General features: G+C 36.2%; 1 protein-coding gene across 1 annotated transcript in view; it reads right to left on the minus strand.

The window, feature by feature from the left end:
- The window catches only part of PCLO (piccolo presynaptic cytomatrix protein), a 355223-nt gene that overhangs the window by 52630 nt on the left and 274723 nt on the right, over positions 1–27870 (minus strand). The window contains exons 14-22 of the mRNA XM_061989223.1: positions 25979–26190; positions 21091–21141; positions 19614–19744; positions 18023–18049; positions 14274–14367; positions 8867–8938; positions 4900–5080; positions 3675–3869; positions 2297–2479 (exon numbers count right to left, since the gene is read on the minus strand). Of these exons, the coding sequence (XP_061845207.1) occupies positions 2297–2479; positions 3675–3869; positions 4900–5080; positions 8867–8938; positions 14274–14367; positions 18023–18049; positions 19614–19744; positions 21091–21141; positions 25979–26190 (1146 nt within the window). The remainder of the gene's footprint in view (positions 1–2296; positions 2480–3674; positions 3870–4899; positions 5081–8866; positions 8939–14273; positions 14368–18022; positions 18050–19613; positions 19745–21090; positions 21142–25978; positions 26191–27870) is intronic.

Below are 27870 nucleotides of genomic sequence, written 5' to 3' on the forward strand. Positions count from 1 at the left end.
GTAATTGGCAATGATTCAGCTTTTACACAAAAATGAAATCAAATTAACTCAGACTCTTCTCTTTCTCCCTCTGGCTTGGATCCCTTGTAACCTGCCTTCAAAGGGTTGGTTCTGAAAAGTTACTGGTTCCTCTCTGAGGGATGTGACAGGAATGTGCATTATGCAATTAGTTTCTTTGCAGATCACACTCTTATCTCTCACAAGCAACAAGGAAATTATACTTCAGGGTTTATTTTTAATTAAATACAGTATTTGAATACTGGATTTTACAAAGCTGCTGAATAAAGACTGGGGTTTTTCTGTTGTTGTAGCTTCACCTTAATTTTAAAAAGGACTAATCAAAATACCTTTTTTTTACTGTTTAAAATAAACCCAGAATTAGTTAAGTCCAATAAACTTGAACACATGGAAGTCCTTTGCATTCACAAAATATAATAAACATATCATCTCCACTGTTTTTTTCAGTTCAATTCAAGCTGACAAATAAACCTACTGAGAGATTCTGTTTAAGGAGGAAACCTCTTTCTCTTGTGTAGGGAAAGTCTGATCACTCAGAGAGCAAAATTTTTCTCATTATTCTTATGAAAAGTTTGCTAGATTACTAACACCTTGTGAACTTGGGCTAAAAAAAAATAAATTAATCTAAAAGCTAAAAAAAGGCTTTATTTTAAAGATATTCTCTGACAAACTCACAGAGAAATAGCTGTGGTTAAAAGAAAAAGATTTGGATTATCTGTATGGGCTTCTTTAATAAAGGGCTTTGACATTTAGTAACAAAAAAATTATTAACTTGTCAAAATGACTATTCCAGTCCATAAAAACAGTTCATAATGGGTACTTTTACAAGTGCTAATAAAGGAAGCTGTAATGGGTGCAGGTACCACAAGGAACATATTTGCAAACTGATAATTTCCTGCTGTTAACTATTCACAAGAGTGACAACTTTTTGAATTTTTAAATTAGTGACAAAACCTCTCTTTCCTTCATCTCCTCTTCCCCCCATAAAGAATTCCATGAATTGAAAGATGTTGTGAGTATCTTCAGTGCTTTTTTCTGTTCAAGGTCATAGTCTCCTCTCATTTAACTTATACATTCAGAAAACTATAGTTACTTTGAATTCTATGGTATACATCCTGAGAATAGTATAGGCCTTTCAATCATGATGTCTGAACTAGTACCATGATACCCTCTGGCCTCTGCCTGAGCTTGGTGTCTGGAGTTGAGCTGTAGAGTAAGACAATACGTGAGCTGGTAATACACATCTATGTGTAGACAGGTGTTTTTATGCAAGAGTTCATAAAGCTTTCATAAAAAACTTGTTATTTCTAAATACAATGTTTAAAATGATTTGTTAAATTTGCCCTTGTTAATTAGTTGTTTCAATATCACACTATTTCTCTTAATGACTCATTGACTTTCGGGTATATTGTTTGAAGTGTCACTCCCTCTTTCTCACCAAAAAGTTTCTCAACCAGACTGTATCATCCATAGTGTGCGATGGAGTTGACAGAAAAACCTTCACAGAATCATGAGAACTTGGGAAGAGATTACAGCACAACAGAAGATCTTGGAGACCAGTCTGTAAGTTTATTGGCATAATCCCTACAATTCCATGGAAATAAGAAAAATGCTCCAGAAGTCAAAGGAACAGTTCCAATTTGAACCAATTGAGATTCTAGCTTTTTATTTGTGACAAGGGGACAAACTGATGGTATGTGGTACTTAGGTTTGATGTACAGGTGTCTACAAGTAGAAAATAAATTTTTAAGAGGCTGATAGGATAGTTATCAAGAGATTGAGCTATATATGGACCAAAACTCCCTTCCTTTCCACTGTCGGCTTGGAAAATTATCTGTGCTAAAGACTTTTGATGTGACAACCATATTGGGAGAGGAAAAAGAAAATGTTCCAATTAGAAGTCCCGAAACAAAAATGTGCAATTAGGTTTTTGTCACAGTACAAGAAATGTTCAGTCATGCTTAAATAGACAAGCTTGGATGCATGCTTTTTATTAGGCAACAACATGAGCAAAGATATACCATTTTTCAACAGAAGCCTAAGTCCTCCAGTGGAATGGAAGTGCACACATTACTTGTTTTGTAATGTTCCTTAGCACAGTTTATCATCATGGGTTTATGCGCTGATGTGGAAAAATCAAGCAGAGTTCTTGATTCTTGTTAACAGTTACAGCACAATGGAGTGGTAAAATAAATAATTAAATAGTGCAATGAATTTGTAGACATGGCAAGAAGGATTTGGGATGTGGTTGGTTTCTTAACCATGTCTTTCTGCTCACCTCCTTCAGGCTTGACTGGTCCATCAGACATCACTTTCCTGAGGGCTAGTTGGCTTTGGTCTTTGTTGTCATTGGCTGGTGGAGGCAGATTGTCAGACTGAGTTCTTTGAATAGGGAGGACTCCTGCTATGCTGTGTCTGTGCTGCTTCCTGGCATGATTAGACTGACCGCTTTTATGTGCTGCTGTGGCAGTGTGGGTGAAATGGAAACCCAGAGTATGTATCCTCAGATGGAACCAGCTTAAATGTTATTCATGCAAACAGAAGTGTTTTTTTTCTGTATTTAAGCAAGTAGTGTTTTCAAACACCAAAGAGACACACCATGCACAGCATTAAAGAGTATTAAAACTGGCTGTTTCTTTATTAATGACGGCGAAGCCAAGGGAAAGAATTTTCCCTTTTGCATTAAACCATGGTAAGTTTGTGGCATATCGACAGATCCTAAAGACAAACACAATGATTTCACAGTCAGAGAGTTTTAGTTTGCCATCAGCTACATGCTCAACTAGCAATCTGATATTGGTCTGAAGTATATTCTGGAGAGCAATCATTTTGAATGGAAAAGTCTGAATTTGTTAATATACTTAAAGTTTTCAGATGAAGTCTATCTTGACCTTTAATCAATCAATGGCACAAAAATTACTAGAAAAATTGAACTGACTTAGCTCACAACTTCCTTTGACTCTGCTAACTTATTAATACTGTGGAAATTTGATGTTGTTAATGGCTGTGTTAAATGATTTTGCATTTAATCATCACTAAAATGATTTCATCTGAGATACTAAGAAGGATGCCTTATATTTCCTATCCAAAATAAATTAGGTATTTACAGTCATGTTTCAAAAATAGAAATCTCAACCATGTAGTTAAAAAACTTTTTTCTTTAACTTTAAATCTTCTTTTGTGTATATAGTACTGTCCTTCCTGATTACTACTTATAGATATATCTTGTCAATGTACTCTCAGCACTTGCTGTGTGCAACTAGAAGAGCTGGCAGCTGCATCTCTGCAGGTTTTGACTATATCATCAGTAGTTATTTAGTGACACCAAAACACCACCACACAATGGAATTCTCTGTGAGTCATGCACAACTATGGAACATTATAGACCATGAGTAAAGGGATTGATGGAGAAACAGCCAGTTTCACTGCAGTCTTTATAGATTAAAATAAATAAATAAATAAAAGACTTCTAAATACAAGAGTATATTATAATTATATGTATTCACACACAGGCACACAAAGAAAGATATTGAATAGAGTGAGCATAGTGTGCCAAGAACAGAAAAAAAAACAGCCGAAAAGGGAAGGACAGCAGGGAAAAAGGCAACAGATGAATATTAAGCTGCCATGCTGAGGAATTTATTTGCGTCTTTTACTTGGTTGAAGGCGAAGCTGTTGGACAGCTGCTTCGGCAGCAGCGATGGCTGCCCCAGCGTCTTCAAGGTGAGTTTGGGTGACGCTGGTTTTGCTTTGGCTGCGAGATGGACCGTGAGAGCGTAGATGTCCTTCAGAGGAAGATTTGGAGCTCCCTGGACTGCTGTGGGATTTCTCAATGGTGGGCACCTGCATGTCTACCAAGAAAATGAAGAAGCACAACTGTTGTATTTATTAATACCAAACAAACAAAGTGTAATTTTCTTTCTCTTGACTGGCCTTTCTGCCTGCATTCCAGAACAAGCAATAAAGATTAAGCTGTGCAATGTTGTCCAAAGTCTCAGGATATATCGTGATTAGGAAACCATTTTCCACTTCCCCACTACCCCCAGACCAGAGAATAACCAAATTACTATTCGGGTTTCTATTAGCTGTGAATTAGCCTCCTGTGCTGGTTCACACTGGTGGAATGATGGGTGTCTAAAGATTAATTTGTTGTCCACTTTCTACTTTTCTAGTATGTAGACACCTCTTTATATATATATATATACACAAACATATATATATGTAGTTATTTATACTGATACCTAATACTTAGTCAATGCAACCAGTTTTATTCTGATGAATGCCCTGGTTAAAACCATAGCCTAATTTACAATAGCTTCTTATACTACCTCTAATTTAGATATAGATCTTATATAGACATCAATCCCTAGCAAAACATTACACAGAGTAAATGAGAGGTGATGAAGCAGAGTCTTATTGCTCTTAGATAAGAGTCTGTTTGGGATGGCTTTTGTTGTTTGGGATGGCTCTACTGTTTGTGATGGCTTTTGCTTTGATATGACATGTACTGTGTTTTAAGTGAGCACCTGCCCATCAACCACTTAGTATTAAAAAAACAGTAGAGATAAACTCTTGAAGCAAGTGACACTGAGATCAATTTTACTTTTTAGACACTACTATTATTCTACCATATCAGCTCCACTGATTTCCAACACAACTGAGATATGCTACAGTCCATTATTTTTGACTGGAAATGCATATGAATTATTATAGCATAATTGTTTTTCTATAAAATATTAATTATATTAATGTTATATTTTCAGAGATAAAATGCCATAGAACGTCTACGGAACCATAGAATATTTAAGAAATATAAATATAGAAAGCTAAATCTATCATCTAGGAAAACATTTAATATCAATTGCACCAAGACATTCCTACCCTTGGAGGGGTCCGGGAAGATTCCATGACTTCTGCTTTTGATGACAGATGGTTTTGGAGATTGCTGGCTACTCTGTCCAGAATGAGATTTCCCGTGATCAATGTTTTCACTCTGTTCTTTCAGAGGGTACCACCGAGGAGTGTTGTCAAGCTGAGAGACGTTGGATAACTCAATCAATACCTACAAATAAGTCAAAATACAATATAGGGCCTGTAACTGATCTAGTAACAATATTTTACAACAGAAGCATCTATTAGTAGTGTTATCAGAAGTTGGAATCAAATGTATTAAGTTAAGAGTAGAAGGCTGTATGCTGACAGATTCAGGCCTCTCTGCCCATGTTCTCATCCTACCTGATATAAGCCATCTGAAATCTAAAAACCACATTTATAAGCATATTGTTATGTCTGAGCTAATAAGTCTTCTCATCAGGACCTCAGTAAGGACCATAAGTTTAGACATAGCTCTATACCAAGATAGCTAGATAGTTTAAAGTGTAGCTTGTAAGCATTGGTTTGAAAGCTAGACTAAAAAGACATCTAGTTATTCTGCCTCTTCTAATAGAAGAATCAGTCAGTGATATTTTGTACTATTGTCAGTTTAGTAAAGGGGGAAATAATTTGATATTTGTTTTTAATAAAGTCTTCAATAAGACTATAAGAGACACATGGTGACTAAGCTGCTCTCCATCATTTTTGAACAATCATGGAGGACAGGTGAGGTGCCTGAGGACTGGAGAAAGGCCGATGGCACTCCAGTCTTCAAAAAGGGCAGGAAGGATGACCCAGGAAACTACTGGCCGGTCAGCCTCACCTCCATCCCTGGAAAAGTGATGGAACAACTCATCCTGAATGTCATCACTGAACATATGAAGGAAAAGATATTTATCAAGGGTAGTCAACATGACTTCACCAAGGGAAAATCCTGTTTGACCAATCTGATAGCCTTCTGTGAGAGCATAACTGGCTGGCTAGATGAGGAGAGAGCAGTGGATATCATCTACCTTGACTTCAGCAAGGCTTTTGACACTGTCTCCCATAACATCCTCATCAGAAAGCTCAAGTAATGTGGCTTGGGTGAGTCGACAGTGAGGTGGATCAAGAGCTGGCTGAATGACAGAGCCCAGAGGGTGGTGATCAATGGCACAGAATGGAGCTGGAGGCCTGTGGACAGTGGAGTTCCACAGGGATCGGCTCCTGGGAGGACTGGCTGATTCACCAGAAGGGCAAGAATATCGATGGCATCCTGGGATCCATCAAGAACAGTGTGGCCAGCAGGTCAAGGGAGGTTCTGCTCCCTTTCTACTCTGCCCTGGTGAGGCCTCATCTGGAGCCCTCTGTCAAGTTTTGGGCTCCCCAGCTCAAGAGGGACAGAGAACTTCAGGAGAGAGTCCAGCTCCAGGCCATCAAGATGATCAGGGGACTGGAGCATCTTCCTTATGAGACAAGGCTGCAGGATCTGGGGCTGTTTAGTCTAGAGAAGAGGAGACTGAGGTGGGATGTTTTTAATATTTCTAAGTATATAAATGGTGGGTGTCAGGAGGTTGGGGTATCCCTTTTTTTGATGGTATCTAGCAACAGGACAAGGGCTAGTGGGATGAAGCTGGAACACAAAAAGTTCCACATAATATAAGGAAAAAATATTTCACTGTGAGAATGAGGGAGCCCTGGCACAGGCTTCCCAGGGAGGATGTGCAGTCTCCTTCTCTGGGGGTTTTCAAAATGCACCTGGCCGCATTTCTGTGTGACCTGATCTAGGTGGACCTGATTATGCAGGGGAGTTGGACTTGATGATCTCTAAAGGTCCCTTCTAATCCCTATCATTCTATGAGTTTATGTTTCTATGAATATGTGACTGCTGCTTGAAGCTTCTTTAAAAAAATCCAGAATTTCTAATAAAAATAAAAGCACAGGGATATCTTTGCACTTCACTAAAATAATAGAATTCAATAAGCCATTTAGGCCTTGAAATTTTACTGGAAAAAAAAGAGATGCAATGGCATCTACATGCAATATGGAAATGGAAAAGGCAATTTGTAGTTAAAAGCTGCTTTGTATTGCTAGGTGGAGTTCTGTGATTTTTCGTTGAGGGTTTTGTTGTTGTTGTTTTAAAAAAAAAAGCAGTAAAAAGAAAAGCATTGGGATTAACAAAGATCTTTCCTTCCTTGATGGTCTTGCAGTTGAGAGAGTCAGGAGATGTAAAGTACTAAAAAGCCATCATAGAGTCTTGAATGAAGGAAAGGACAAAAATAGCCTTGCATTTGGCTTCAGGTGAGAGGGTTAAAGCTAACATCAGGCAGTGAAGTTTTAAAGCTGCTAAACCTATAAAGTGTGCAATTATCTCAGGTACCAATGTCTTTATCACTTTTTTACAAGACCCTGAATAAAAGAGTCTCTTCAAGTTTAGGTATGTGGAAGTTGCTTCACAACTTCCACAACTTCACAACTTAACTTTTAACAAAAAGTTAAAAACTTTTTTTCTGTTGTTTTTTCTTTCGGCTTCATAGATTTCATATGGCCTGGATTGGTCTTTCTCCTTAGGTGTACACTTAATCTGAACAAAGTATTTTGCATGCTCCCTGGGGTGTTTTTTGGTCATAGTTTTGGGAATTACTTTGAAGAGAGCATGGTTGAGTGTTGTTCCCAAGAGGCAGCATAGACTGGGGTCCCTGCTTTGCAGAAGAGGGTTCATGTTCCATGGATGTGAACGTTGAATTGCCACTTGCTTTCTGGGGCACATAAGTGGTGCTAGCTCTATTCAAGCAATTTCTTAGGGCACAATTTGGATATCCCATATCTGTTATGGTGCAAGATTCCTCTAGACATCTTGGTCATGAAATACACTGGATAGTTGTTTCCACTCATTTTTCCATGAAGAATTGTTTTTGTATTTAAGTCTGAATGATTTAACAAACAAAATAGTTTTAGAGGTTGAAAATGATTAAAGGCAAAAATTTAAAACTTGTAGAAGCAGCTGCTGGAGCATCCTTTTTCTAAATGTCATAAATAACAATGATGTTAATACTCAGTAAAGCCCTGCATTTGGACAAACATGCTGAACTCAACAAGAATAATGATGTAGTATGCAGGAAATAAGTAATCACGTAGCTGCTTCCTATACATTTATTTTAGTAATTGTCCAAATTGTGACACTGATTGCTTGGTTTCGTAGTTACACAAAGAGGAATTGGAGCTGAACTGAGTGCCTTTGTGAAATTCAATGAGCAGAGATGCTGAGAGTTACTCTATATATGAGCAATTGATTTTCATGGGCTTCTGCTTCTAATTGTAATCCACTTTTGTAATAATATTTTTAATTAATTTTTTGTCATGATAGTTATTGCTGGTAATTCTGTATTATACATTCAAATGTTTATTTGTTTTTAAAAGAGAAAGCATATTTCCTCTCACGATTACTCATCTCATTTGTTACTAATTATGAGATTTTGCCTTCAGTCATACTTTGGTAATGATAATATTATTTTGCAGTGTTAAAAAGGAGACCTTGATCAGCAAGACCAAATTACTTGCACTTGCAGATCCTTGTGCTTAGACCTTGATGGTAGAATTTAATCCTAATCATTTACAAAGGCTGATACCTCATTAGCCGTCCCACATCATGTTAAAATCAAGGCATGCAACTTATCAATCATAACAATAATTTCCCATTCAATCACTTTTTCTATCTCAGGCTTTAGAAAAGTCTTAACTTTCAGTGAAGGCACTGTGTTGAGTCCAAAATGAGCTTGTCCACATTAAATTGAGATAAAGAGAAGGCATCTTTGATGTGTGAATTAAAGAAATCATGACCGTTTGTTACGCATTCAGCCGTAGATCTATGATGTACAACAAGTTTTACTTAACACACACATACCATACCTTGGAAAGATCAGTCTCCAATACCAGCATGTAGTTTAATCAGCTGTCTAGCTAGTCTGAGTTAGAGGGGAGGAAACAAGATACTCACTTCACCAAGGAAGTCATTCGAGGAGAGTCTATCATAATCCCAGACAGTCACTTCCAGTGTTTTCTTTTTCAGCTGCAATTTAAGTCAAAGGATAATTAACCCCACTGCCATCCTGAAACTCAGATGAAGTCTTTATAGTGGTTTCTATTCATTATTTCCTCCTTGTACCCTTTTTCATAGTGACAGCTAGGCAATCTTTGTTCTCCCGTCAACCCCAATCTCAGAAAAAATAATTTGAGGCTATTATTTGTTAACAAATGGGCTTGTGATTGGACCTATTTTAGGAATTTCCACAAGTTTTTTTTTACAGCATGTATGTCAACTGCAAGAGTTAAACTGTTTTTAAAGTTTGTATTCTTGCACTTTTGTCATCATCGTATCTGAGTTGTCTGAACTCAGACATTTGCCTCAAGTGCCAATGAGTGTAAATTTCAGTTGCATTATTTTAAACACCCTATTTACACAATCTCATCCATAAAGACCAATCCCTAACACCACCAGAACTCCAGGTAGTCAATGAGACTCTGTAAGTGGTCCAGACATGCAGGACAAGTTGTACTGTTCAGTACTGCTGACAGCCGTCAAAACTCATTATCTGTAGACTATGCTAAGCATGATAACCATGTTTTACAGGCTATAGTAAGAAACAAATAAATCATTTTATGTGACAAGATACTACAAGCCAGAGAAGTTATTGACCAGAACAGTTGGCCTTATTGGAAAGATTGACCTGATGGTTATTCCAAGTGTCTTTGCGGACAGATGGGGAGAGGATTGATTACTGGTGTTGTATGCTATATCAAAAGAGCAGTGGAGACACAGTGATAAATTTAGTGTCTTGAAAGTGAGAAGGACAAAATGCTGGTTATATGGAATGTCTGTGATGTCAAGTGGAGAAGTTGTAAGTGAAGAATTTGTTGGACATTTCCAAGCATTACTAAGGAAAACAGGACTCTTTCCACATACTTGAATAAAAGAGGGCAGAACCAGAAATCTTATGTAATGACTGGTGTGATCATCCTAACAGAAGCAATGTGCCATTCACTGCTCTGAGTATTAATTGGCTGCTTGGGACAAAGGGACAACAAAAGATCAAATAATTGTTCAAAATTATAAGCTATACCATTTACTGTACAAATCTTTTAAGAAAAACACGGCTTGCTGTTTACTTTCACTGCCCCTTGATTTAACGCAACACAAATTCAGACAGATCTTAATAACTTTAAATTGCCTTTAAATGATCTCATTACTATGTATATCTTCTGCTCCCAGGTAACTTTAGAAAAATGAGCACCTATGGAAAGCTAGTCTTATTGAAAAAGAAGTTTAAATCAGCATATCCTAGAAAAATCACACAAAGGGAAATTGTGCTATTTTTAGCATCAACAGTGTATTCTTTAAGCAGGCAACAACACTTGAAAGCAATTCTTTAACCTTTATCTGTTTTATTGCCACATAATTAGGCGTTCTTCCTAGACTTTATTTTTAAAAATATTCTGCAAAAATTAAGGAAAAAGTTGAAAAAACAATTGTCTTTTGTATGTCTCTTACAAAATATTTGTAAAGATGATTTCCTTTACTGAATAAAATTCCTTTTCTTTGATGTTCCAAGGCAGTTTTGAAACTGCAACATGAAAAATAACCTGAAAAAAAAAAAAGAGTTTACCAGCCTCTGGTCCATGCTACCTTCAGCTTCCTGTATGATATAATTTCCTGCTAAGTAAATGCATTTTTACCCTTTAAAAAAGAGGAATAACACAAATACTTTTCAGAAATGTATTGTCTACATTGTTGTAATTTTGGTAGTACATGTTGTCTCTTGTTTCAAGTAATGATTACACAAGGACAAAGAGAAGAATGCATACAATCAGGAAAGGAAAAAAACCCCTCAGATTTGAGAGATTTTTAGTGGAAAAGGGAAAATAAAAAAGATTTTCAAGAAACTGCAGCCCTGCTTTGCTATCTTCTTTGCATTAGTATGATAATAAAACTGTGCTGAAAACTTGCAGTACTCTACGTTTCTTTGAGATATATATTTTAAACCTCTTAGTTTAATAAAGCTTTTAGAAAATATTGCAATAATGAAAAATGCTAAAATGAGCTTCATTAGGAAGAGTGCATGAAATAAGCTTCAAAGGAGAGGAGAGGAGAGGAGAGGAGAGGAGAGGAGAGGAGAGGAGAGGAGAGGAGAGGAGAGGAGAGGAAATCCTACCTAAAAGCATATTATTGCATGTGAACTCCAGTTAGCTTTAGGCCTCAGTGGACGACCATCATTTAAAGAAAATTATGGAATACACACAAACAGTCCACGTGAATAATATTTTCCTATGGAGGATGTAACCAACACCACCCATACAGAAGTGTCCACTTCTTGTTTTAAATGCCTGGAGATTGCTGAGTGCTGTTATGGATAATGCAGGTCTGTGTAAGTCAATATTAATTACTTGAAATATTTCACATGTATTCCTTGAAAATCTCATGCAGGACTTTGTATGAGGAAAAAAAAAATAATGCAGTTTGATTCTCTCTTATGCTGAATGTAAGTTCTTACAATTACTTCAGAAACAATCTAAAAGACTGCAGTCTCAGTCAGGATATTTGATTCACAGAAATGAAGGTATTGTATTAGATCACGCATTATATTTATTTGTGTTTACATTCTTATTTAACATTTTATTGTGCCCTCTTCTATACTCCTGTACTTTTGCTAGGTCACTTAGAAACTTACTTTCTCTAGTCCAAGATATTAAATAAGACTTAAGTATCAACAGCTTACTGATTCATAAGAAAGATTTTTCTTACTTTTGGACAAAAGACATAAATCCTACATCATTCAAAGGTTTGGAAAATATTACTCTTTCTAAATATATTATATTCAATTTAAAGACATGAGCTACACCAAAAGCTATTTGCATTAATGAATTATATCCATCATCTAAGGAAATATTTTTATTTTCTTTCTGACAAGTAAGAAATTGAGGCACAAAAGACACACCTAATATTGTGGTCATACATTATACCAACAGTCTGAGCAGCAACAGAACTTATGTCTTCTACCATCTTCTTGCTCGGAATAGGTATTTGACTTGAGTTATTATACAATTATTATGCAATATCTATAATGTGTGTACTCAGCCTTCATCTCAAATTGTAATTATCTCCACTTTACTGCTTAACAAAAACCTTAAATTACTAAATATTCATAGATTAATTTATTTTTTCTCTAACTGTCAAAGCAGAATTTGCTACAGAATAAACTAATCATTCCAACCTTGAAAAAGTCTGTTCCGTTTCAAAGAGTGATCTATTCTAATAATTATTTTCACTTTAATTTCAGCTAGCTTATGAAAAAGGAAAATGAAAAATTATACAACCAACTAAAGTCTAGACAGTGACATTAAAAGGCCTATATCAAGAAATATTTAATAATACTTATTTTCTGTCAGCAAGTAGCCCATGCTTTGATGGAGGGAAAGGAAATGCTTCTTTGAAGGAATATTTACAAAGGTTCATGAATTTATGGTATGGTATGACTGCTAACTCTTTATAACAGTGTATGATGCAGTTTTGCTTGTTTGGTGATCAGAAAACCCATTCTCTATCACAACTATTGTATTGTAATTCTCTTTACATTCCTAACTATTTTGAAACATGTATTTGTGAGTTTTATGAGTGGAAAGAATATACCATTGCATAGTGATAGTTCTTTGATCTATAGAAGTTACTTATCATCATGGAATTATTCGGTGATTTAAAAAGATGCTTTACTATATATTCTCAAAGCCAGGACACCAAATTTTATGGAAGAATCACTCACATCAGTATCTTAGTAGCGGATAAAAGCCATAGAAAGTTGTGGAAATCAATATTATTCCCTGCATATACTTCTAAGTGACAAGAAGACAAAATCTATAACATATGTGATGCTCAGATAAAGCATACACACTTTGTAATCATAAACCTGCGTAACAGAGGAAGGGAAAAGGAGGAGATCTGCAAATAGAAAGTAAAACTTTAATAAGTGATCAAAAGGTAAATTTCATCAAATAATGGTCAAAAAACCTGACATCAAAGATATTAGGAGATTTTCAGTTGTAAAAAGGTCTGTCCAAGAAATTCTAGACTAAGATCTTTATGCAATTTAAAATCAGCAAATAGCTGTTGAATGTCCAGTACCCAAGCATTCTTAATTATGGTGCTGTGAAATGTCAGAGCAGAAACTGAAAGCAAATGAAATATACTGGAGAGCTTTTCTTAACTTGAAAGCTCAGTTTTGAAATATTGCTAAGACTTACAAAACCTTTTCACAAACCCTAAAAGAAATTAAGTTCAGATGTGTAGATTGCATGAGTAACCTTGCAAGTCTCTCTGTGGGAGGGAATTTTACACATGAAAAACTGAGTAACTCAAAATATGCTCCTCCCAATGAACAAGAAGAATGAATAATGAAATTTTAAGTTAGGAAGATAATATTGAGGTCTTGGTGTTGTGTTGGAGAAGTATATTAAAAGCACTGGGAAATCTATTCACTAAAGAGTCTGGTTATTCTGGGTTATTCTTTTTAAGATTTACTGAAAGATTAAATGGCCTTGAAAAATGAAGTTAAAAGTATTAAGAACAAAACCTATGAAAGGCAAAAAAGATTTAGGGCTGCATATAGATCTATTATTCTATAAAATATACTACAGAATTTAAACAAATAGATTGATCATAATTTTGCTCATTTTGCCTTTTTCAAATCATAAAAAGTCCCTTTCAAAGGGGAGATGGTGGAAGAAGAGGAATCAATTGCTTCATACTGCCTCATTTAACTCTGTTGGCCAGTTAGAAAGTCCCTGAGAAACAGAGAAAAGTTGCCACTTCTTTCCTAAATGTAAAAAAACATTCTGTAGCAAGGTGATTAAAATTATTCTATTTTTTTTTTGAGGTGATTCATATTTCAAGTCCATTGCTGTAAATTGCTGCTAAACCTAAAAATGTATCTCTACATTTTATAAATATTTTTGAGTAAGAAAATGGTAGGACCTGTGTTTTGTGTGAGTTTGCATGGCTTTTGGAATAAAGAATGACAGTTATTTCAAAAACTTATGTGTTAACTGATTCTATCCCTGTATTGCAGTATCATTTTTAAATTGCCATACCTGCACTTATGCCATGATTATGAGTGTAATGCCCATAAATAATCATTTTCATGAACAGAAGGGACAAGAAAAAAGTATTGATATAGTATTGATAACTATTGATAAGCTCTATCAAAAGCAAGGAAACTTTCAAATTTCTTTAAATTTGGCAGGATTTTACAGGGGTTCACATAATTTCCAGTAGCACTGCTCCTCTCATAGTTAAGCACCACAGACACTACAAATGAAGCAGTAAGTTGCACTGAACAGTACTACCAATCACGCACCTGCTCCATGGAGATATTTTTATAAATGACCGTCTGATTCCACTCAGGATTCAAGCTTTTCTGCACGTACTTAGTTCTCCGCTTGTACTCAGCACTGAATTTCAACAAAGGACAGAAACATTACATTAGTGATCTTTTGTTTCTTTCAGTTCTAATGCAAAATAACCATCTACAAATCAAAAAAAAAAAAAACAAAAAAACAACAGGAAAAGAAAGAACTCCATCTCCCATTTTTGCAACAACACAGGGTTACATGAGGATAATGATAGCCTTTGGCATTTTTCCTTTAATACACTTTCCTGAGATGGTCTATTAACATTTCTTCTGACTTCTTCATTAGGCTATCTCTACTAGAACCATTTCAACATGAAGCATCAGTCAGTACATGCATATATGCTTTGTTCTCTCATTGTAGATGTGGGGCTTGGATTGTAAACTGAAGTGGTACTGCACTGATTTCTGTTCCAAGGCCATTCTCCTGTTAGTACGTTAAAGTAGCATGAATCCATTATATTTATAGTTCGTAGTCTCTAAATACCGGAGTCTCATCCCACTAGAAAGTTTAATGAATGCCATGGGGTAACTAATATCCTGTTAATGATAGAAACACTAATTTCTTACTGACCCTGTTCTCTGACTATACCTCTAACTGTACTGGAAACAAACCTAGAAGTGCATGAAGCTCATGATTGCTTTTATCAATAGCCAACAGTAAAAAGCTTGGCTGCATAATCTGTTTTTAAAAATAATTGGTAGTGTTTTCTATTATATTTTGCATTTCCTGAGTACGGAGAAAGCCATACACTAACCTTCAATAGAGTATGGATTCATCTGGTTCTGTGAGCTTTGATGTCAGATTTGCTTCCATTCCAGTTTTAATTTAACAAAAATTTTAAATGGACATCTCAAAAAAGCTGGGTAGGAGAACATGAGAAGCTTTTAATACTTTGAAAACCCAATAAGTTATATGGTAAAATGTCTGTTTTTCCTACTCTGCATATCAACTGCTCTTTTTCTTCTGTTCAAACCTTCCATTCATTAGATTTACATGCTAAATCTATTAGATGCACCCAGGACTGTTCTTCAGTCTTGAGGCCAAAAGTCACAGAATTACCCTTATCTGCCCTATTAAACTCTAATGGTTCTCCTACATTAATTTTTGGTAGCGTGCTGTTCTCCCTATTCTCACTTCTGATTGAACTGTGTTTTGGTTCATATTGTGGCACGGTCTCAGAGCTAATGAACCAGTTTCCTTTCATACAAGATTAACTCAGAAGATGCACTCCAGGGACTCATTTAATCAGCTTATCACTAATAGGGTACCACACATGGTAGTAGATTGGAGCAGGTCTGAATTAAGGTCGTGTGACAGACACATGTGGTTTACTGACACACTTATATTGCGTCTTCAGCATCAGTAGTTTTCCTCTACAAATAATTCTATTGTGCAGTGCTCCCCTCTAATTCTTATAGAGTATCTAATGGCCTTACTGTCCAAAAAGTGGTGGCCATATCCAAGCTGCCTATAGGGCTGATGCCTTTTAATGAAAGGGACTTGCAGTTATTTTTGCTCTTGCTTTTTGCTTTAGTTATTCTATGCAGTTCCATTTATTTTCTTGCAAAATATACTACTCACTGTCTTCTAGTTTATAAAAAAAAAAATGTAAAGGCCATTGGAATCCATGAAACAAAGTATCTGTTCACCTCTGCTTTTAAGATAGCAGCAGCTCTCCACAGTTCAATCAGTTCTGACAGCCACAGCATATAATGGTATATTTTTTCACTGTGAGGGTGACGGAGCAGTGGAACAGGCTGCCCATAGGGGTTGTGGAGTCTCCTTCCTTGGAGGTCTTCAAGACTTTCCTGGACGTGTTCCTATGCGACCTGATCTAGGTGACCCTGCTTCTGCAGGGGGGTTGGACTGGATGATCTCTAAAGGTCCCTTCCAACCCCTACCATTCTATGATTCTATGATTTTTTGAAAAAAAAGGATATTCTTATTGTATTTCAGCAAGGAAATTAAAATCTATGGAGACCAAGAGAAAGTAATTAACACAAAGCTATTTCTTTGCATATCTTGGGAAGAAAACTGAAATACAAAATCTGAATCCTTATTGAAACTAGATTTTGATGGCAAAACCTATTCAATAACGCACTTAATTTTTTTTAAGCACCTCAGTAGCCTTCTTTTCCCACTCTCTAATCTGAGAGAAGCAGCCTCATCACTCAAAGTATTAATGAGATATGACTAACTCATATGGAGACATGGGACAAGGGCAACTGATAGTTGGGCTGGCAGCATCTCTCTGTGCTCACAGTACTCCTCAAAGGAACATCTAAGATGATCAACTATTAAAGAAATACTAGCTTCTCTAAAATCCCTCTAAACCTAAAGTAATCCACTTACCTCTTACCACAATTAAGCCAGGATAGTACTATGAAGCTTGGGCCTATCTAAATGTCATACATCTACAAGTTCCTTAAAGGAACTGATATACTTTCATTTTTTGAAAAAAGTAGGAAAGGACTATTTGCGCACTCAAACAAGAAAATGACACTAAGACATTCTCTTTCCTTTTGTGGATTTCCTTTTGCAATACTACAGCTCCATCACCTTCTCAAAGTTTTTTATTCTTTTTGGAAATACATGAGAAAGTGAGTTGTGCAAAGTGGAGTTTCAGAACTGGTACTGACAGATGGTAAATATGTTATTAACACAGAACTCTGGAATATTTCAAATGGCTTCCATAGAGTATCTGGATCTGAACTGGCAAGGATGGCATTAGCTGACATATATGTCATCTATGGTCTGGATCTGTTGCAGAGGGAAGCAGGAGACTTTGATAACTTCTATGGAGATGCAGACGCAGGCTAAGCTGGATGATAGAGGAAGGTTTCTAGACCTCTGAAGGGAAGGATCTGGCAAATACATTAATTTCATACCACCAATGCACCTTGTCCCCCAGTAATTGTGATTAAGAGATGGAGTCTATACTGAGTATAAAAAAATTTACACTTAAATTTCAGAGAGTATGCTTTGTGGAAAGATACAAACTGCATTACTCTTTTCTTTATCATTTCTCTGTGCTTCCTTAATTATAGTTTATTAATACAGCACACGAAAGTACAATTTTTAAAAAGTGTAGTAGAACAACTTCATATAAAATGTGACACTTTAATTAAATACTTTTGTTAACAAAGAAATAGGTTGAAGGTGGAGAATATCTGTTTAATGAAATTCATTTATTAACTTGTTTGGTCAGGTTTCTACATTTAAACGAATTTAGAATTGGGTCTGAATTACTATTCCTATTTACTTAGCCTGGTCTGATATTAGCATAAACTGAGAATGGAATTTTACCTTATGTTTCTCCAGGACAAAGAAGGAACTAGCAATTTTAATAACTGAAAATTCAACTTTGTTTACCACAAATAACAATGTGGTGAACCAGCTGTACAATTATGTAGAAATATATCTGGCTTAAATGTCTATATATGGAGATAAATACTCAATTTCATTGCCATACAGTGCATTTTTCTTGGCAATAACACCATCAAGAAGTATTAATTACTTGTTTCCAGTTCCATCTGACCTGGAAATGTGATTCATTACAGAATGAATAGAAAAACCATGATGCAATTGCATGCTATCAAAACTTAAGAGAAATCTATAGTTCAATGCACAGGATTTTCATACCATGCACACACACAAAAATGAAAGAATAAAACTGAGAGACATTACACTCTACCTTGCATTTTGTACAACCATGACTTGTCTGCATGTCCAGGATTTACAGAGGTAGGAACACAGAGGAAGAAATGTGAGAGAAAATGAGAACAGAGATGAAAGAAAACATAGGTAGTTTCTAGCATCAGAATCAAAGGAAATAGAGGCATTAAGAATAATAAAAAGTATAGCATGGACTGAACTACAGGCAAAAGATATTCAGCAGTAATTAAAGTTTCTGCTTTAAGCAACAAGTTTGGCACTTTTGAGAATCTCTTAATTTTCATTATCCCCAAGTTATATACAAAACTATAAAGTTGGTATGTTTTCAAATAACAAATAATGATCTAAAATCCAAATTCTTTATTAATTGACAGCAAATTTAAACCTATAGTTGGACCTGGTTGAGACTTCTGTAGGTTGAATCTTTCTCTAGTTTAAAGTCTTATTTCTACACTAGTGCATGTACTTGCAAAATTCCCAGTACGATTGATTTGACAAGTATTTTATAAGACTCTCAGATGCACTAAAAAAAACACTCAAGATTTATTACCTGTTCTGATTATACCCAGTAATAGCTCTGGGCCTGGTGTCATTGAACAATATTAAATGCTATATAGCTGGAATTAGCTATAACAAACAAACGAATATACATGCATTTAGTTGTACCATTCATGTGCTTTTTGCAGTGCTTGCCCATATGTCAAATGCTGAACTGTGACCTGAGCATCCTCTTTCCTGTTACTTTGCATAGAACACAAATACAAATTTTCAGTTGTATGCTCCTAGCCTAAGATTTTTTTAAGATGAGTGTGATTGCACAAGCAGAAAAGAAATTTCAAAAGGAAAACTTGAAGGAATTTGTCTTTGCAACTAAGGTCTGATCCATCACCTTAATTTTAGATTATCTATTGTATCACTGAAATCAGCAGGATTATTATAACCATGTATACTTATGCAAATGCATGACATTCAGCAACTTCTGGGCATAAAAAAATTTGTTATAATATTGCTGATACAGAAACCTATCTTTAAGGAAAAGAGCTATTTGTAATTACAGAGTCTAAAAAAGGAATGGTCTGTAAACAAGTGATTAGTGATTGGTATAGTCATTAGATACAAAATTACCAGAATTTCTAAAAAAAACCCACCAATTTACACAATCACATGGAGTTAATGCTTTCTGTCAAGTATTTCTCACTTTTGATTTTATACTACAACCTTAAATTCACGTCAGACACTTCAATTGTGTATGTTTGCAAATCTGTCTCAAATTCAGAGTGTCTTGTGCTGAAGCAACCATTCCACGTTAACCTTAATATGTAGCTTTCTATATTACAGGAAGTATTACATGTATTTAACACTTTTCATTAGGGTCTGTTATTCTTTCAACTCATATTTTTGCATCCATTAGAGTTCTTAAATAGAACCATGAAATAAAAATATCCTACAGGAATGATCATGAAGTCCCTGAGATCATTAGCAAAGTCTGCATATTCTCCTGTGGATAGGACCTGAATCTATTAAAAATCCATTATTTTCCCGGCTGTTGCACCTGGGTTTTCTATGGCAATAAGTCTCAGTTCTGTTAATTAGTGAAGAGTAACACTTACCCTCTCCCTGGAAGAAGATAAACTTTAACAAAGGGGTCTGAATAACCATTGTTGTCCCTAGGAGCAAGGTTTCTTGCCTGAAGGATGTGGATGATCAGGTTGCCAAGGTGTTTGTCATAGTTGATTTGAAGCTAGATAATGCATTAAAATCCAGTAAGATTATTTGTTATTTTTCGTTATTTTTACTTCCTAAATAATTCAATACCTCTTTTGGCTGGTAATCAGCACCTTTCAGCAGATGAAGTTTAAACCCTTGATATTACTCTGAGGAATAGCTAGATTATTGAGGAGTTACACAAATTCTGACTGCCTGCTGCCCAAGTCTGGAAAGGATGTTATAATAATATGGAAAGACCCTTCGTACTAATATGGGAGAGAGAGATTGTTAAGGAAAAAAGAGACAGAAATCCATAGGAAGTTAGGCTCAATTTATGCTGCTGCTTCCAGTTCCACAGCTTTAAAAACCTAGAGTCAGTTAACATAAGACATAACCTCAAAGCTGCATGGAGGTAAATACACTGCACTATGAGAAACCCACAGCAGTCTTTGCTTAAATGTGAAGTGTCTGGGAATTTCTGAAGTAAACCACAGTAAGTGGTTTCTGTCTTTTCTGGGCTGAGAAGTTCTTGAAGTTCAACAAGGGCAATCGCAGAGTCCTGCACCTGGGGAGGAATGACTCCATGCATCAGTAAGTTGAGGGAGATTCCCCCTCTACTCTGCCCTGGTGAGGCCTCATCTGGAGTCCTGTGTCCAGTTCTGGGCTCCCCAGCTCAAGAGGAACAGAGAACTTCTGGATAGAGTCCAGCGCAGGGCCACCAAGATGATCAGGGGAATGGAACATCTTCCTTATGAGGAAAGGCTGCAGGAACTTGGATTGTTTAGCACTTGCAAGTGTTTAAAAGGTGTATGTCAAGAGGATGGCGCAACATGTTTTTCTGTAGTGTACCATGACAGGACAAGGGGTGATGGACAAAAGCTGGAACACAAAAATGTTCCACTTAACCATAAGGAAAGACTTCTTTACTGTTCAGATGAGGGAGCCCTGGCATGGGCTACCCAGGGAGGGTGTGGAATCTCCTTTACTGGAGGTTTTCAAAACCTGCCTGGATGTGTTCCTGTGTGACCTGATCTAGGTGGACCTGCTTCTGCAGGGGGGTTGGACTAGATGATCTCTAGAGTTCCTTTCCAACCCCTACCATACTATGATTCTATGATTCTAAATGCCCAAAGATTAGAATGAAATTTACTACATTTTTAGCCCCTTCAGAAACAGCAACATTTTGTGTTCTTCTGTTTATATTTCACATGCAAACATTAATAACAAAGGTAAAAATCAAGCACTTACTTACATTAGTGATATTTGGGGTTAGGATTGAAAATTATATCACTTACTGGAGATTGTTTTCTGCCAACTTATTTATCAGAAAAACGCAACCAGTAGCAATAACAATTTACACAGAAAAAACTACCCATTTACCTGAATTTCTCCAGTGACAGGATGAGAAGCAGACTTTGTAGTTTCCGTGGGCTGCCAGATTAAAACACATAAATAAATGCGTAGACACACCTTCACAGATATATATTAGACACACATATTGGAAATAATGGATTTTCAAAGTTAACTTTTAAAACTGGTATTGTTTACACTGCTATATTGTCACACATTTTTTAAAAAAATGCTTGTCTCCAATCTCTGTGCTCAAAACAAATAGCTCTGGTATTTCAACAGCACTTAAAGTACATCCAAGAAGTTTTTATCAGCCTCATGCAAGTGTAGAATCATACAACTTGAATACCAACACCTTCAGTCTGAGCTCATTTGTCACATAGATAGGCTTAGGGAGAAAAAGACATAACATTAATCCTGTCTAACAAAAGAGAATATTGCAAAGAGAAAATAAGTACCATGTCAAGCTATATTTCTGTTGAAAGGCAGTGGATACAGTAGTTTAAACAGAGTTTAAATGCAAGTGGGTAGAAAGAGTGGAAAGAATAGTACTAAAACTAAGTGTTGTGTATAAGTGGATTTCAAAATTGCAAGCTACATAATGTAATGTTTTTGGCTGTATTCTTTCACCTTCAAATTCCTCTGCACACTTTCCATGATATAAAACTTCAATTTCCTGTCCTGCCCTTCAGGATTCTGTATAATCTCACCTATTCCTCTCTGTTCTCTATCACTGAGCTTCTCTTGGTTGCTAACAAAAGCCATGAAATCCTCACTTCTCTCCTGTTTGTTAGTAGTTGGAAAATAATATAACCATTTGCTTCAAATCCTGGACTCTCAAAAATAGGCTTTTCTGTTAAACAGTGGTGCCCTTGAGCCACCCTGGAACTATCTCTAATCTGCAAACCATCAGTCAAGCAAGAAAACTGTCTGGTTCATTAGCAGGATTTGAATATTTTTGCACAGTCCACATCTGCTTCTGTGGTTGATGCAGCAGAAAACAAAGGATGCAAACAAGGATAAACTTAAAGTTCTCTGAAGATTGATCTGGAAGTCATCTTTTCCTAAATTTCCAGATGTGTCCATCAGCCTAACATATATTCTGTATAATTAGGATTTCTTTCACTTTCTGCCTCTTTTGTGCTTCCTTACCCTCCAAAAAAACCCTTAGATATTTTCTCATGATGTTGGATGTGAATTGTTTTGAATCAGGCCAATTCAGAGCCCATGTCTCCAGGACCAGAGCATAAAGTTAAGGTGATGCACTACCCTTTTCAGGTTTGTGATGAAAAAATATCCCCTCGGTCACTAAGATCTGCAGACTAGAACTAACCAGAAAAATCCCAGTCACATGTCAGTGCCAAAAACATGGCAGAAAAACACCCCAAACTTGCCTTTTACATAATTATATTTATTGTCTTGTGTTGCCTTATTTTTGTTTGTTTTACAAGTTTTATCTTGTCTTCTAGAGGTGTTTTGTTATGACCACACGCTTTTCAGGAAGAAAAGAAAAAAAAGTTGATTGTTCTGGAAATGCACGTGCTTCTCAAAAATAACTCTAATAGAAAATTTTTAAATCAACTTTTCTTAGTATCTTATGGAACTTTTAAAGAAGTGTAATCCCTCAAACAGCTAAAATAGGCCACCAATAGCTTATAAAATGTTCTAACTCTTAAATTATACTTTGGATTGATAGCAAGCTACTAAACTTGTTGGGTCCTTGAAGGAATATTCAAAGACAGACTCCTACCAGAGTATCATGTAAACTTGCAAAGTAAGCCTTAAATTTCTCATACTTTACCTCTACAAATGGATTTTATTATACTTCTCATTCTGACCTCACTCTGTACTAGCACTGGCAATATTGCAAAATAACATGGAGCTAGCTGTGCTGTTGCTACAAATTCACTGCCAGATAGTCTAAATGCTTTAATTTTTCAGAAGTTTGAAAAATAAATATGAGTGTGTTCACTCCAAATATCATGTAACACAGAATGGATACTGTAAAAGGAATTCAGAAAAAAGGGAATGGACATGTCAAATTTGTGTGCAGACTTTCCAAGGTGTTTGAAGCAGTTCTTTTTAGCTGTGCAGTTTTCTTATTTGTCTGTAAAAATAAATCTGCATTTTCATATGTCTGTATCATTGTTAAATCTCTGTTTTCATTTGCAAGGCTGTGATTCAGCATATGTATATTTTAGCTTCTCTCTGATGTCAGCTGATTTAAAACTGGCCATGAAGAATTACACAATTATTTCAAAGAAACATACATAACTGGTCTGAAAGAGACTTCTTGGAGTCATCTAGTCTAACCCTCAGTTCATAGATGGGTCAACTTGAAGCTGGGTCAGGACTGAAAGGCAGAGATGCAAATAAGTATATTTACTTAACAGGCTATTTGAAAAGGAAAAGCATTCCACTGATGACTTCTCCAGGAGATAAAGTATTTGAGGATTTAGAAAAAAAACTCATTCTTCAAGACATAAAGACAATTAAATGTTTCTATTGAGGCATTTATATCCTGGATGTAATCTGCACCATATAATGATCATGCATTTGCATTAGAAAGGAAACAGATCTGCACAGGATATAGTCAGCTCAAAGTTCTCAAAGGTTAAATCTTTCCTGTGATGGCTAATGTAATTTCATTCTAATTTCTTTTGATACTCCCTGCAGGAACTCACACGCCCTGTGTAAGAGCCAGTGCTTAGTAATGCCATCAAAACTGCTGGAGAAAGTTGTCAGTACCACGTTGGGAAGTTTAACGACAGGCTCTGATGCTATGCACTATCATTCTCTGTACCAATAGGACAAAACATTAAATATGAGAGAATCGGCACTGCAGAATATCAAAGAGTCTCCTATAACATTCTGCACATTCTATATAAAAAGATTTTTTAAAAATTTACTTCTAAAAACAAGAACAGTAGCAAAGCCACGATCCAGGCAGTCTGGATGTTTAATCTGTCAAGATACTTGGGCAAAGCTCCAGCCTGCCTAGAAACGCTGTCCAGCCCAAGGCAAAGAGCTGTTACAGAAAGGATGAGCAGTAGCTTTCTCTTCTAACAGAGCTCAACACCATTATAAACTTGGCCTGCAGTCAATGAACAGAAACTATATAAGTCAACAAGAGCTACAGTTACAAAAGAAATGCCTCTCAATGAAATAAGCGAATAATGCTTTAAATATTTACCTGATTAGTTCTGACTTTTGCATCCATACATAAAAGCATTAGTTTTAATAATTTTTTGTTTCATCCGTATAAGCCTCCAGCTGAACTTTCATAAAAGATTACTAAATCCTCTGTGAAGTAGGAAATTAAATTCATGCATCTAACTTTTGGTGACCTGCTCCAGTGCCAAATCTGGGAGCCCAGTCTTCTCATCTTGACAGGGAGACACACCTCCAGGATATCCTGCACAGCGAGGACTTGTGGATATCCATAGCCATGCAGTGAATTTAGGAATGTGACTCATCTAACCAAATTAAAGGGGTTTCAGTGTAGACATTGACATCTGCAATAAGAGCTCTGACTTTTCCTTTCCATATAGTGCATGTACTTCACTGTCAGGTTTCATACAGTCTTATGAATTGTACTTATGAAGTGCATTATTCTCACTGGTAAGTATAAAGCATGTGGTAAACTAGTTCGCATGTAGATGCATACAATAACCACAGTAAGACATCATGAAACCAACCGTTCATCTGATGATCACGCAGTTCTGACAGCCTTTAGTTAGGTGCAGAAAATCTCAACATTTTTGAGCATCAAAGATCTGAATTAGTTCATAAAAAGTCTATGGGAACTGTGGCAAGACAGCATTACTATCCAATACAAATTAAAAAATAAATATATTTACATTTTTTGCTAAATTGCTGGATGAAAGACATTTTTTTGCTTCCTCTCACAGGAACTTCATGTGAACATACTGAAGAGATATCTGAAATGGGCATTCTGTGATTTTGTGATTTGCATTTCAAATCACAGTCATACCTTCAACAGCACAGATATGCAAACAATAATGCAGTACGAACCTGACAGACCTAAGACGGAATAAAGGTATAGAGAACTCAAAAGCACCTTGTTTGCAATGTGAAAATTTTATTCCAATAGTAAGACAGTGAGAAGCTGGATATTGAGGACAGGGATCAGCTTTAGTGATCTTGCAAAATGCTTAAGCAAATGCAATCTTCACAGGATTGGTTTTCACTTCAGCTGTTAACTTTCTTGACACAAAATTAAAAAACGTGACAGATGACTTTATGACTTAGTTTTCACTTTCAACTGTGAAAAAACACTACTAAATTTCCCACTCTGCTCTTTTCAGGTGTGCAGGTGGGTGCACAAGGAGAAAGAAGTTCAGCTGAGAAATGGATAGGATGTGGCAACAAAAATGAGAAGTTATGCTTAACAAGTTCACAGGAATTAGCTAGTGACAAAACATATTTTGATGGTGAATTTCTTTGTCATTCTTTCCCTAGCTTTCAGAAAAATGCATAATATTGATATGATTCACAACAATTGCTATGGTTCATATCTCGTAACAATTCAAACAGTAGCTTAGTACAGATATGGAATTATGGTCTAACTAACATCAGCTTCTTCTATGGAACTACTACCTCACCATCATGTAGAATGCTCTAGAAAGCAACAGCAACGAAGAAGGAAAAGGGCAGGTATTTTGTTTAAAACTGATAATATTGAGAAATCTGTTTTCAGAGAAAGCCTAGTCTTTCATGACTTTGGATAAACTTCTTTCTTTGTTCAAATTCTATATCTTAATGGTAATACTCATCACTGTCACAGAAATTAGTTCATCAACATGTGCTGTGATTTCTTGCCATACTGAAGAAGATGAATAGGCAGTTTCTTCTTGTGAATAAAATGTTATTGCCACATAACTGAGAAGTTTCTTACCTTGCTGCTGTGCCGCTTTTTGCTCACTGAGGGAGAACCAGGCTGACCAGGGCTGGGAACGGCACTGGACGTGGCAGAAGTGGTTCCAGAGTGAACATGAGAACCCTTTTCCACTCCCGAGGAAGCAACCAGAGGTGACTGCTGTAGAGAAACCTTCTGAAGCTCTGCAGCCAGCTGCTTGGGATCAACTCCTGGGGACTTTGCTTTATCTACTGAATTAAAGAGAGCTTTGTATTGATGATTGCTACAACATTCAAATCCATCTTGCCATGGTACAAGGACAGGAGAATGAGCTTTACAAACTTTCAGATGATCTGCTTGCATATTTTGAAGATGCAAAAGTCAACCTAAAAAATAGATGGCTCCCCAAAAACATCTCAAGTCCAATCTTACTACGTAACGTGCTGTCAAATAGTGTTACTCATCTCACAAGCTTTCTGCAAAGATTACCCTCTAGTTGAAGAATAACAGTTCTTGCTGATCATGATGCATCATACTGGAGAAAATTATGGTTTTAAAGCCTGGCCTATGCTAACTTGCACTGTTTGGAACAGGTCCAGTTTCACCAAGCACCTACACTTTGTTGTAACAAGCTTCCAGGTTTTGTTGTTTTCGTCTTTTTTTTATCATCTAGACATTCAATAAAACTAAATCCTGCTCCTGAGAGAATTTAAACACAAAGAAAAGAACCTCAAAACTTTGGCAATGCAAATTAATCAAAGCAAAATAAAATGAAAACAAGGGTAAAAGTCCTGATTTGTTTTTCCTGATTACACACACCCATGTGAGGCAGCTGTGGTAGGGGTCTGATTGTCCTGCCTGCTGCCCAAGTGAAGAGAATTTACCTTTTGTGGATGGCAATCTCCATTTAACAGAGAAATGAGGTCAAGTAAGTTTCACATGTGCCTTACAGTGAATAGAGTTAAAAGGATACTGGGCTCATCTTGCTTCTCAGGTTCTCAGAAGTATAACAGTTTAAAGTTTAAGGCTATACATTAGCCTTGTTCTGCCTGCTAGGTTGCATTTAGTTTTTCTTTCCAGAAGGCATTCTTTATTGAGACTGTTCCTTTTCAAAGCACAAATGGTCTGCAAAACCTCAGAGGTGATGACCAGAAAGACTTGGCTTGGCAGCCAGAAGGGACTCTACAGTTATTTCGAGTTAGAAACCACTAGAAGATTGGTAGACTAGAAAAAACACATCTGCAAGAATGAGGGAATTGACTTTTATTTCTATTCTTTCTAATTTTGAGTTTTTTCCCCTTAATAAAATTACTGTTTATTCTAGCTTCTATCCTTTCAAAACCCAATTTCAACATCTATGAATGTCTTTGCTGGTTTTGATTTACCCACTAAGAAAAAATTGTGGGCAGTTCTGCCCTAAAGCTCTATTAGACTCAATGTTCACTTTCAATTAATATGAATAACATCCACTTTCAACAAAAAGTAGCTTGATGGTAAGTATATTAATAGATGGTAAGAGTTACATTGTCAGAAAATGGCAGATTTAATCCAGGTAACTTGTGTACTGAGTGATAACACAGCAACCACTAAGCCCCAGAACTCAGAATGGATCCATAAGATGCTGAGTGAAACACTATTAATCTGCACTGAGCTTGCTGAAGGGCTGCATTACTAGTGAGACTGTGGATGTTGGTTCAAAGTCAGATTAGATATGATGAATACCATGACTGGAGCCTGCAGTCATGGTATTGATTGAACAGAAGGGAATCCCCCCAAAAGCATTGTCATCTTAGAACTCACATATGAAACTTCACACAAAACACTTGTTATTGCATCCCTGTATCCCAGTAAATACTACATTTTCATCACCAATAACTGGCCACAAACCTTGTATTAAGCTAACACAGGTTTCAGGATTTTTTGTGTGTTCT

This window comes from Colius striatus, chromosome 1 (assembly GCF_028858725.1).
Source record: "Colius striatus isolate bColStr4 chromosome 1, bColStr4.1.hap1, whole genome shotgun sequence".
Taxonomy (NCBI): Eukaryota; Metazoa; Chordata; class Aves; order Coliiformes; family Coliidae; genus Colius; species Colius striatus.